This window comes from Cottoperca gobio, chromosome 15 (assembly GCF_900634415.1).
Source record: "Cottoperca gobio chromosome 15, fCotGob3.1, whole genome shotgun sequence".
In the NCBI taxonomy this organism is placed as follows: domain Eukaryota; kingdom Metazoa; phylum Chordata; class Actinopteri; order Perciformes; family Bovichtidae; genus Cottoperca; species Cottoperca gobio.
Window position 1 is genome coordinate 15,331,804 of NC_041369.1, and position 13,081 is coordinate 15,344,884.

Below are 13,081 nucleotides of genomic sequence, written 5' to 3' on the forward strand. Positions count from 1 at the left end.
ATAACAACTAAAAATATAGAACATTCCCTCCACGGCCGCTAACAGGTGTGTAACGCCACCACAACTGAAGAAATTCATAATGAAAACATTAAAATGCTTCAAATGTAAGCCTTTTATTTAACCAAAATACAAAGAAAGTCCACATTTTTTATTAAGTTTCCAATTGCACCTTCATATTTTTTAAGATGATCTCATTTTAAGTGAAACTTATTTACTGTGAATGGAGGAAAAACAACAATATTTTAGTTGTGTGAAAACATAAAAGCAAGTAGAAATAAGTTTAAAGCAATCTGTTGCCACGTAACAAAATACATGTTTCCATACAAGCACAGTTTTCTTAAAAAAAGAAAGATGCTTAAGCTGTGTTATTAAAGCTGGGATGAATCCATAGGTTAAAAATGTTGAAAGCAACAATATCTGTGACAATGAATGTGTTATGGATATGGTTTCTCAAAATGTAGGCCAACCCCTGAATCTCTTGCTCTCATTTAAAGAACTCTCATCTCCTCTAGCTCACGGTTGGGGCATCCTTTCACCTGTAAAAAGAAATGATTTACAAACTATGAAAACAGCAGCCGTCTTTAAGTATATTATTCTTTAATATACTAAGGCACTAATCCATTGAAATGCAGCACATGCTCATTGGCAATAGTCGTGTTTGTTTACAGCGAGTGTGTATCCCCATGCCTTGGAATTAATGTGGTAATAATTATTGACAAGAAATAGATAAATGCATGTATACAGTATATGTATACATTTAATACTACCCAAAACAACAAGCCTGAAGCTGTATGAATAAAAGTGTCTGAGGACAGATGTGTGTTTTACTTGAAGTGAAACGTAAACAATGAAAACCATCACAAGTTGAAGCATCTCACAGTATCCTTCTGTTATCATTCCCCTTCCTTTTACCTTGCTGGCAATAAGGGTTGCTATAGTCAGAGAAGGTAAAGGGATTTCGCCTTCTCTTCAAAAGACTTTGATCTGACTGACACACAAACGGCCCTCAGATCACAAGTCTACAGACCCTGTTGGGCCTCTCTGGCTGGTCTGCTTGTACATACACTCCGTCCCTATGAGGATTCCTTACCCTCCTCCCATTTCCCTTCGTCTTTCCCTTTATCCCTTCTTCTTCCTCCTCCTCTGCCTCCTCCTTCTGCTCCTCTTCCTCTGCTGTTTGGTGTTTTTTGAAACATCTGAGTACAGACATGTTCTGAGCTTTGGAGGACCCAGGGGCCCGAGATCCAGACAGAGGAGAAAATAAAGAAACTCTACAGTGCCCACGGTGCAAAAGCTATCTCACCACTATCACTGGGGAGAAACTCTTAAACATCACCAAATGTCTGGACAGACAGAGAGGATCAGAAGGCTGTTTGGTCTGTTGTTCACAATCATACTGTCAGCTAATGGTGGATTCAGCAGCTCACAGTAGAATCACTATGATTTGAGTCAATTCATTTATCTAATGGAGAGACAGTGTTTTATGAGGGAAAACAGAGAATAAGAATACTGTACTACACAGACAGCTGGCCCCAAAATGGAAGGGTTATTCCTTGTAGTTTTCCAGCACAGACGTGTCAGCAGCACGGACCTGAAACATGCTGTCACTGTTTCTTATCTCAATATGTCCCTGGGTGGAAAAGTGAGGCAACAGCTTAGTGATGTCTTGCAGCCTGCCTGACCATTAAAACATATTTCCATGCTGATGGATGTCAGATGTAGCCTCAAAAAAAAAAACATAGTTCGCCCTTGATTTCTGAGCTCATTCCCAACTACAGTTTTCTAAACTTATTCTTCATGCTTTGCAAATGGAACAAGCGAATGTAGACTATAAACAAGTTAAATATAATAGAGGAAAGGGTAGAACAAGAGTGCAGCCGGGTGAGAGCACACGGGCCGTTATCTCCCACAAATGATCCTGTCTGACCAATATCAAGTTCTTGGGATGGCGGTTTGGAAGGACAGTCAGTGTATTTTATAAGTGAAAGCTGTGAAAGATGTGAGTAAGTTTATCTGAAATAGAAACAGGAAATGAGTTACAGCTGTGTTGAGAATGTGGCACAGCTGTCCAGGCCCAGAGATGGTTTAAGCATTCTACAGGAGTGCAGAAAAAACACGTGGACTCACCCACGAAGGCCGTTAGGGGCCTGAAATTGCAGAGCAAGCAAATCAAATGGCCCACGTGTGCAGTAGTATATCACTTCAAAAGTGGCAAACCGTGATTAAACCTGACTCAAATCATAGAGGTTAAAAAAATATATTATATTATTCCCACGTCTTCACCGAGATGTAACGGCAAATTATTTTAATAATCATGAGGCCTTCAAGAGCTGTTATCTCTAATACCAGCTTCCAACTGCATTTTATGGTCATAGGATTTATTCATCAACTGACAACATTTATCATGCAGCCCTCTTAAAAAAATCATCTCCTAAAATTCAAAAACACGGCAAGAACTGCAATCATCCTCTAAAATCTTGGCATGAATACACCCGTGTATCTGTCTTCACTTTTCACCCCTGGGCCTTTTAGAAAAAGGCTGTGTGAGATTGAAAGCCATGAAGCGACCAAAACTGCCTGGACCAAACCAAAGGAAGCTCCTTTGTTCCTCTTCCAACACGGGCTCCAAACCTTTTTTTTTTTTTTTTTTTCTCCCTTTTTTCCATTTGGGAACCAGCCAAGGGAAGTAGAAGTATGGCTGCCCCTCTCCATGCTCTGTTCTAATATGTTCCATGCCTTCCAGTTGCTTACATCATCAATCTGGGAGATGGCTAAGTGTGATGGGGTGAACATAAACAGTGCTTGAGTTATGGGCTAAAAGAGACGCAGGTTGTGTCTCAAACATAAGTCGGTGCCCTCTTTCCTTTTTTTTCTTAATTGGGAAAACGCTCATACGGAGAGGTCCTAATCGCTGGCGTGTATCCTGAATGACTTTTTTATGTATTACGTACTTTAAAACCAGTACGGCAGAGGGAGAGGATTGAAGAAGGGAAAGCAGCTTTACAATATCAAAATTCACCAACATTATTAACTTCAAGCATCAAGCTTGTTATTGACAGCTGAGTGTCAGTCCTAATCATCTCCCTTTTAATGCTTGCTTAAAAATGCACACCCTCATGTCAAAACCTGAGTACACATTAACTCTCCCCAGTAAAAAATTACTAAACATGTCACTACTGAATTATACATCTGACTTTTTCCCCCCCTCTCATATTTACATGGTGTTTCGGCAGAATGTGTGTAGTAGTTGAAAAGTATTTAATAAGTGTTTAAATATGTACAAGAGTCAAAATCTTAGCCAGTGCGCGCACTGTACAGTGGATGTTTACGCAATATCAAAAGACTCTGCTATGCCGATCAAAATGAGTAAGACATATGGATGGTTTGTTTTTCACTTGCCAAAATAGAAAAGGGAGTATGTCCACTTGGGCCCCATCAGGTCAAATCATAAAGATCCATCACTGGCTTTGCACTCTGCTAAAACGCTAAGGAAACATATTGTAGATTTTAAGACCCTTTTTATTCAGCCAGACTGTGTACTAAAACTAATTGGATTTCTGTCAATGGAAAAAATATATCCCTGGGACAGCTTTGAACTCAATAGCTCTGACTATCCAACAGCACATGAGGGAGTGGGACCTTGCCACATGCCAAGCACCAAGGAGGAAAATGAAATCGGTGGTCAACATAAAATATTAAAATAGCACGGTATCGAATTTTTGAAAAATGATGTCAGGGTGGCTCATTATGGCCAGCAATGCAGTGAATTAAGCTACATTTAGTGGGTGATAATTGAAATCATAGCTGTAGTCATTACCACTGACAAGTTTCTAAATAATACTCAATAAATCCCCTCTTTTTAGCAAAGTCCCTGTGACAGCTGGCAGTGCTGAAAAAAAATATAAAGTAGAGAAACAGAATCTCTTTTCCTTTCTTTCCTCTCTCCCTACCTCCCTGCATTCCCCCCCCCCCCCCCCCCCCCCCCTCAAAAAAACTCTTCTTTCTCTCTCTCTCTTAGAGCCAATAAAATGTCAGCTTTTATTCTCCTCCTCCAAAGTGTTGGCTAGATGTCAGCAGACCCTTCTAAAGCTCTGCCACTGCAAGCTGAAGGCTTGTAAATCTCTGTGTCAGTGGCACGCCATCCGTCTTGGGATATACAATAAAAAATGTGACGCAGTCATAAAAGGAATGGCATCGCTGCCCAGTATATATAATGTGAACAAAAGGAACATAAAGATGTTCCATTCCATTCAGAATCCAAAACCACAAGATGGCCCTATATTGAGGAAGAGAGGAGGACGTGAATTGCCCTAGAATGCTGATAGCAGCTCCTGACAGTGATTAACAGATGGTTCACCAGCCATCAGTGGACTTTTGTTGTGTTTTAACAGAGAGATAAAGATTTATACTATACAAGTTATACTGAGGGTAAAGGAAATGTGAAGTTGATAGACTAGCTGCTCGACTTTTGCAGCCAAACCCTGATATAGCTTATTCCCCTTGTCCCGTAGACCTACAATGTTGTCCAAAGAAATATTAAAAACACATCAATGTGCCCCACTGTTGCAGTGGGTGACATGTTCTTTCATTATGATTAACATGGGCACTGTAGATCTCACTACAGCACCAAATGTGTCACCCGCCGTTGGAACATAGTCCCCAACAAACGCATCGTCTAATTTGGGGTTTGGTACCATTTGCTTAAAACTACAGTGCCCAGCTGTTTTATGAAATCACAAAAGACTTTTTGAAAGATGAAGCTATATATCTGTGACCCACTTTTAAAGATTGACATTGTCAGTCTGGGTTTGGGACTGTGTGCGAGAGACAGGGTAGGGAAGTTGGAAAGTAGAAACGTTGTTTGTTGGTTGTTGTTGGTTTTGGTCTTCTCACTGAATTTGTTGACATTGCGAAACAGATTTTTGCATCATACTATTGCAATGAATTTGTTCAGTTCACTAAATATCTGCAAACACAGACAAGAGTCTACCAAGTTTATCTTTATTCTTGGTTGCGTGAAACTTCACAGCTGTCTCTTAAGAGAGTGGATGTTTGTATCTCACTGTTGCACACATGTATACTTCTGCAATGCTTTGGGTAACTTCAAAGATTGTTGCACAGTGTCACAGGATAGTTTGTTGCCATGGTAATATTTTTGCGACTTCCTTAAAGTTGAAGCCTGGCAGAAGTAAGAAAATATTTTTCACTTACAAAACTTATTCCATGAGTGAAACCACATCAACCTCTCGAGAACCAACAAGACCTTGATTGTGCGATTACTCGTTACTCATTAGCGTATTCATTTACTCACCAAGGTAAATAATGCTGGATGTGAGAGTGGGGTTTCCTTTTAAAACCTACATGAATACTTTCATTTCCATTGAAAAGAAAGACTTTACTGGCTATATATCTAATTCAGTCTATCCAGTGTGTTCAAAATGTGTTTTTTATTGATTCTTGCAGCAAGAGTCAAACACAAGGCCAGATGTACTGGGATAAATCAAACACTAGATCTTAATGAATGCTTGGCCTGAGAGCATATACCACATTTCATGAGATCCATTAGGCAGGATAAAATATGCAGTCCATCTGCAAACATCTTCTGCCCTTGGGGCAAATTTGTTATTAAGGCAAATTAAAATTAAGAGTGAAAATGCATTGCTGGACACAGAAAACACAAAAACAAAACAATGGACGTAATGAAGGCCACATCATTGTGGTTTGGTTGCAATTTGTGGAAGAGCTTTCAATCATTTACAGGTTGTCCATTTTGTCAAAGAAAAAAATGTAACCTTTTACAGATCTACCCAAAGACATTAGAACAAACTCTCCAAAAATATAATTTAATTTCAAAGTCTTGATTCATCAGATACCACACATGTTATTTTGATTAATAGAAAGAATTACTCTTCATTTCTTCAGCAAAGGAATCTGTGACTCAGGCTCTCTGTTGGCACTGTTTTAACCATCTCCACAACAGCGAGAAAAGTGTTTCCAGCAATCACATAAAACAAAATTCTGATATAACCTCAAATTGGAGAGATGGAGGAACAAGACAAGCCATCCATTAAGCATAACATCCTTAGCTCTATGCCATCCCACCACTTTCCCAGGAGTAGTAGTACATCATTTAGAAAAAACATCCCAATGAAAATTAAAAAGGTTGGTTTTTTTCCACCAATATGGAATGATAAAAAAAATAATATCAATGTCCTTGATATGAATAACTTATATCCTGCCAGACCCTGTCCATCTCATCTCTCTGGTTTAAATCTCTTAGGGCTGGGAGAGCTTTGCATCGTCCTTAATTTATGAGAAACAGATCAGGTTATCCCACGATATTGGCCTAAACAGGCCTGATAGATCGGATATGGAATATATTCGCTGAGCAGAACAGAGTACGCCACCACTATTACCAGACACACACACACACTCTACGCTCCCTGTTAAGTGATTTGAAGACTTCATACTGCCAATGTTTCATCTGCTCTCCTCCTAACTGACACTTTATCTGCATACCGGCATCTCTGAAGATTGAACACTTAGGCAAGACAATGACAGGCTCTCTTGCCGTTGTCACTTCTCATTCTAGGACTGGTCTAATGCCTCTTACTGGGCTTCTGCCAATAACAGACCCCCCGCCCCCTCCCCTCCCCTCACCATCAAACAACCAGAGTCTACCTAGCTTGGATAGAAAAGGAGCACTTGATGTCTGTGACACTCATTTGTCAATTAACAGGCCCCTTCCCGTGTTGACATACAGCAACTTGAAAGACAGAGCGGTGCCTGTGACGAATTAAGAGAGACAGATGAGTGAGGCATGAGCGGCGGAGTAATACTATAATGTTCTTTAGATATGAATATAAAACGACACAGCTGACAGGCCATACAAGGTTTTATTTCATTTCTCAGTGTACCGGGCCTCCCTACTTTGTCTTCTTTGTTCTCTTTTCATCAGACTACTTACATCTCATTTTGACAGCCAGGCGACATTTAGAGCACTTTCGTTTTAAAACGCGAGTTAGCATACTTGATTTGTCATTAAAATGCAAAACGCCTGCCATCACCAACATAGCCCGGGTGAACACATACCCCCTCAGACACACACACACACCACACACAGGCACACACATACTGTACACACACATACACAGGTAGCTGAGGTTAATCTGCAATGCAAAAGTCCAATATGGAGCCCTCTTTCTTAGTGGCAGGCTGAATTTCAACTTAAAAGTCTAATGTTAGGAGTTCATCTGCTACACGCTTCTTATAAGTATAAATGAATTAAAGTTCTACGTGGTCAGAAATGTAAAGACAGCTGCCTTGCTCCAATTGTGTATCAACTCGGTCAAGATCTGACCACGTCTACAGTAAGAGAATGTATTTAAATGCATCACTTCAACTGTAAGACACTGGGTGAAAAGACAGCATAGCAGGATGATACGCATGCTAATTAAGGCTCGACTTTAAAAGCATTATTCATGTTACTAACAAGATGGGTTAAATTTGCCCGGTCTGACAGTAGACAGTATAAAGGTCAACCACTGCAGGAGAATGCTCCCAATGATGGAGGAGAGAGTCAAGTACCAGTGCTACAGGTTAACTGCATTCCCTGTTAACAACTGGTACATTTTCTCTGAATGGGTCAATGGTTGCTTAGAGTGATTGCATTAACATTTCAGAGCATATTCATCTAATTTGTCTTGGAGTCTTACCTTAGATGAAACTGGGATACCACTAAGAATAACCCAATCACATACAGGATTTAACTTTAACCTTGATTTTGGTCTAGACCTTTCAGAATTATTTCTCCAATATTTTACCACAGTGAACAGAATATTAGAAATACCTTTATCATAATGTTGAATCAATACAAACTGAATATGCTAAAAGTGGTTATTATTGTAATCCTTTTGTATTGTAATGGTTTGTACATATGTTTCCATTTTAGTGTACATTTTAAGCACCATACTTTAAATCAAGTTCTGCTGTGGATAGCATTTGTTTGACAGATTTGACCAACTGGAATGACCAACATCATGATCAACTATAGCAAATATTTGACAGTCGTGTGTAACATTTTACGTGCAATTTAACATCACATGTGCAGTAATCGGTATCACATGTTGTGAGAGGACAAGTGATGGGCAGATCTAACTCGCTAAAACAGATCTAAGTAAAATAGAGCAGGCTACACTTTCAGCTTAGGTTTAAGGTTTCACAAAAGCTGCCATTGCACAAATGTGATTTGTTTATCGGGATGCCATGTCACACCTGAGAAGAAAGGTTGTCACTGTTATAACAACATTAGGATTCATCCTGTGACTCGCTGACATGTGTCCTCCTCAAACCTCATGTGTCCAGGGTGGAGACACTGCATATAACAGAGGCAGGCACCCAAAGTGCACCCCAGTCACCAGAGAGGAGTCATGTCAACACAGCACATGCCCACTCATTGCATTGTGTACACACCTGACCTGGAACAAAGTGGACGACACAATACTATCCAAGCCCGTCCCGAGACAGAAATCTCACTGTGAGCCACACTTCTCAACACATTGATGAGACAGGCTGACACTGCAGCACACAGAGGGAGAGGTGTGGGTGTGACAGCCCGCTCCCATAATTTCATCCTGCCATTACCTGCCCAGCCACTCACAGTTATGCTCACAGAGACAGATGCACAAACACTGCATGCAAGCAAACATGCACGAAGCATACACACAAACACATGTGCAACACACACAAAAGCACACAGGACTCAGTTAAAGGTGGTGCCAGTACATTTCTTCTCATTGTGACTCATTGTCAGTTTGCTGGATGAGTGTTGTCAATTGAGCTGACAGAAATAAGCATATTAGCTACAACAAACTCTGGCAATGTCTCGCTCTCGATTTGAGTCAAGCAGCATGAAGAAGTGCACGACGCTGAAGGCAGTCCACCAAGTCTCAACAACATGTGCATCTGTTTACACCTGGTTTGCTTGAGCCGACACCGAAACAAGGTCACAGTGTCGATACACAAATGCCTCTAGTATCTGACGTGTATGTCACATAGTAGATTCCTGAATGTAGAAGCTAGGAGATAAATAATTATATAATATTCTGAAATGAGGTTTAATGTAATCTGTGATTCTGGACAATCGTATATTCCAATGAAGCTTAGCCTAAATGTCATCTTTTCTTAGGACTCCATAGGGAGCATGATCATCAGTATCTGGCTATAATGGCTTTAAAGTACAGTGTCAGGTGAAAATATAAAGTACCATAATGTTACACTAATTTAATATGTGGATGGTTCATTTCTTTACGACAAGGGCGAAAGTGTACCTTTACATTTAGTCAAGCCATAATAAGCTATGTCTGCTTAAATGTGACATTTACTAGCCAACTGTTTTTATCAAGACATTGTGTAAAAACAATTATAAAGGTGACAAGTTTTTCACCATTAAGCTGTAAATCAGGGGCCTCTGTCTATTAGGTTCATTCTTATGGGGATCAAAACTTCTGAGTGGGTTGCTATTTCTTAGTTAGCATAAAACTTGATCACATGTTGAGCAGCTTATTGAATTTCACAGCTCAACCCACCCATGACCTCCCAATGTTGTCATGTGAGCACCCACAGACACCCATCGCAACAGAGAACACATTTAAAAGTGGATCTGTAGGTCTGTAATGTGAGTGTGTGTACGGTGCAAAGGCTTGCATAACCACCCTAGCAGGTCAGTAATGCAAAATGTCTCGCTATGGATAGAGACATGGTGTTCACGCTGTGCTCACGATGGGAGTGAACGTTAGCTTGCAATGTTAGCCATTTAAACACACTATCTATCGGAAAACAATATGAAGCACTATGTAACACGTCATTTTGCCCACTAGCAAACCATCAGTCAATAGTCCACTGATATGAGCCCCAAATGGTTTGAGCAGCACTTCATTGCTTCTGCACCGCTTCTCTGCCCACACCACCCTTTGAAGTTTGGTAACGATATCTGACATCTGAGATTAGCCAAACTGAAAATTAATAATGAATTAGTAATATTTGAGTCATAAATATTTGATTGTAAACATCAAGTCCTTAATGTGATGGGTTCAAAGGCGAGGAACATAATACCGGCCTTGATCTCGCTGGAAGCAACACACATAAGGGTTGTTTCAGTCGGATTCCATAAAGCTGTTTACAAGACATAACATCACTTCCTCTGAGGTAATGCCAAGACGTCTACTGTTTGACTTCCTTAAGTATGTTGTACCATGCGCATGACAGTAATGATCTGATGGCCATCATTCTGTGTTAAACAAATAAAGATTACTCGAAAGTCTACTAGTTACTGCAAGTTAGCAATGAGAAGGAACATTTCAGCAAATGTTTGTTTTTTTATTGCAGAGCTTGAAGTGAAACATATATCCGAACACCTGAATTTGTGTGTCGGAGGGCAGCATGACCAATAAAAATGTCAAAACACTGTCAGTCTATATGACTTTCATCAGGTTTATGAACAAGCATCACAACAGTTCCTTATATAAGCCACACATAGATGCAGGGTAACTACTGACCACATGTTTATGGTGCCATACAATTGACAAAAGGTTGTGCAGACCAAAATGTTGTAAATGCAATAAATATACCTGCACGACGAGTAAAATGTTCAAAACAACAATAAAGCTGTCATGTCATCTGGCTATCATGTCTGTTTGTTATGATGACATTTTACTCAATGGATTGGGAACAAGGTGACCCTGCTGGACACAGCATAACAAAAAATCTGCAATGAGACATGAGTCAAGTTTGACCAAAGTATGTACACAAGATAAAAGAGGGGAAAAGTTAAAAAAAAAATCTCTTTAATTTTCACTTTTTCAACTTGTTTTTTTTTTACGATATTTATGCAAACACCAAGCGCAGCCTTCAAACTCAACAACCATTGAAAGAGTCAGAATAATCTCCCATTGTAGCACATTTACAACGATTGGGAGGGACAATGCCTTTTGTAAAGGTAAGCGCCATACAAGCAAAACTGTGTGCACACATAAATACAGCGAAATGTAGGTCAGTAGATCACAGGTTATACGTTTCCTGGGAGTGATGTGTTTTTTTTACCCAGTAACATCTATATCACTGTCACTACACACATTCACAGTGCCTTGCTCAAAGGCGCTTCAACAGTGGGTTCATTCATTAATTTATCTATCGACTCAAAACATATTTTTCCAGCTGGTCTGAACGCTGTGTGTAAATTGGAGATTTTGCAGCATGACACAAAATAAATCTGTTAAATTGAGGACTCCACATTTTCAACGGCGCCTCAAGACAAAACAAATAAACAAAAAAGCACCTCTATTGAGAGTGCTTCATAGCCTGACAGTCATGAAAAAGGTTCAGAAACAAGAGCACCTTATAACCATCATCTCCTTTCTTTTACTTGCCAGATCAACTGTGCTAGTCCTGCTGTTGAAATGGCAGCCCCCTCTGAAGCAGCTGCCATGAGGTGTTCCTTCATGTCCTGACAGAGAAATCTTTTCTTCTATTTGCCCCCGAATTAGCATGTCACATTTATCGATCACGCCTTTTATCCTGCCCCAGCGTGGCACAGCTATAACACTCATTCAGTGAGACACTCTGACCACCTATAGACCGACGACACACAGTCTAGTGCACCTGATGTAAGGATGCATGTCTCCAAGTAACAAACCGTGAGACAGACAGACAGCATATGCATCCAGGTGGTTACATGTTTGTCACATCTGTCATTTACCTGAGCTGATTGAAGCTTAGATCCAACCTTCTTGCAAACTGGCCATATGTGTCTCCAAGGAAGTTTGGGATTTCCTTGCAGTCATGGCCGATGTAGGAAATCTTTATAAATAAAACAGAGAGATAGGCTGTGTGTGAGATAAGTAGAAGTAATACAATTGCACAGCAAAATAATATTGTTTGATATCCCTTTAAAACAATAATGATTTTGAATGATAAATAATGATACTATGATGCAGCAGTTAACCCCACAGTGAGGACGTAGGGGTAAATGTGTGTGACTAAAGCCATGACATACATTTTGCAAAGTTATAATACTTTAGTAGAAGCTTTCCAATTATCATTGTACACACTGCTAAATACCCTAACAGTTTAAAACATACCACCCTGCTCTAAGTACACTTTATGACATGATAGTGCTACAACTTGGAGGCATTATTCTTTCCAGGGCAGTTGTAGGAGGAACTGCAAAACTGAAAGTCACGGTCACGTAAGCTACACTGTGTCACATGACACTGGTGAGGTAGAAGAACTAAACAAGCCCACGTATACATTTAACACTGGTAAACTCCACTATTTAAACATAACGTGATAACGTATCGCCGAAATATCGCAATAGGACAAAGTCCGACAGAAACATTTCCCGACACCAACTTACTTGAGTCCCATTCAAAGCGACCAACGACTCGTTATGTGCCATAACTTTCTCCTGAGGGTGACAGCTCGGTGACTGTGTTAAGATACGCTATCTGACTTGATATCCAAGGTCCTGCTCACGGTACAAACCCCGCTGCTGTCAACATTAAAAACAAAAAAAAGTGGTGTTTGTGGATATAGCCCGGCTACTTTGGAGAGCTTCGAAATTGACTTTACAGTTTCCGCGTGCCGTTTCAATCAGCTGACCTGCCGTTGTGCGGAAGCATGCGGGCACAGTGTTTGTTACGGATCAAATCTGAGTGCTGACCCTTCTCCTGATGAAAGAACAGTAGCCTAAAAGCATGTACCTTTATTTACATGTTAACAATTATACTGCTTTAATAGAAAAAAAGAACATCAGCACCTGTTGAAAAGCATCAGTAATAGCCTACCTGTTTGTAGTGACTATACCATGTACCAAGAGATGTTATAAAAATCTCCCATATCATGGCTTAAAATTTGATTCAAGAGTCCATTAAAATTTAATTCAATGCTAAGTCAAGCCATTTTTATTTATATAGCCCAATATCACAAATCAATCAAACAATTTGCCAATTTTACAATCTGCACAGCACAGAACACCCTCTGTTCCAAAATTCCCCAAACCATTTAATGGGAATAAAAATGGAAG

General features: G+C 40.0%; 1 protein-coding gene across 1 annotated transcript in view; it reads right to left on the bottom strand.

The window, feature by feature from the left end:
* lrmda (leucine rich melanocyte differentiation associated) overlaps positions 1-12,647 on the bottom strand; it is a 190,470-nt gene extending 177,823 nt beyond the window's left edge. Inside the window, exons 1-2 of the mRNA XM_029449994.1 lie at positions 12,413-12,647; positions 11,756-11,856 (exon numbers count right to left, since the gene is read on the bottom strand). Of these exons, the coding sequence (XP_029305854.1) occupies positions 11,756-11,856; positions 12,413-12,454 (143 nt within the window). The 5' untranslated portion in view covers positions 12,455-12,647. The remainder of the gene's footprint in view (positions 1-11,755; positions 11,857-12,412) is intronic.
* Between the last annotated feature and the right edge of the window lie 434 nt (positions 12,648-13,081).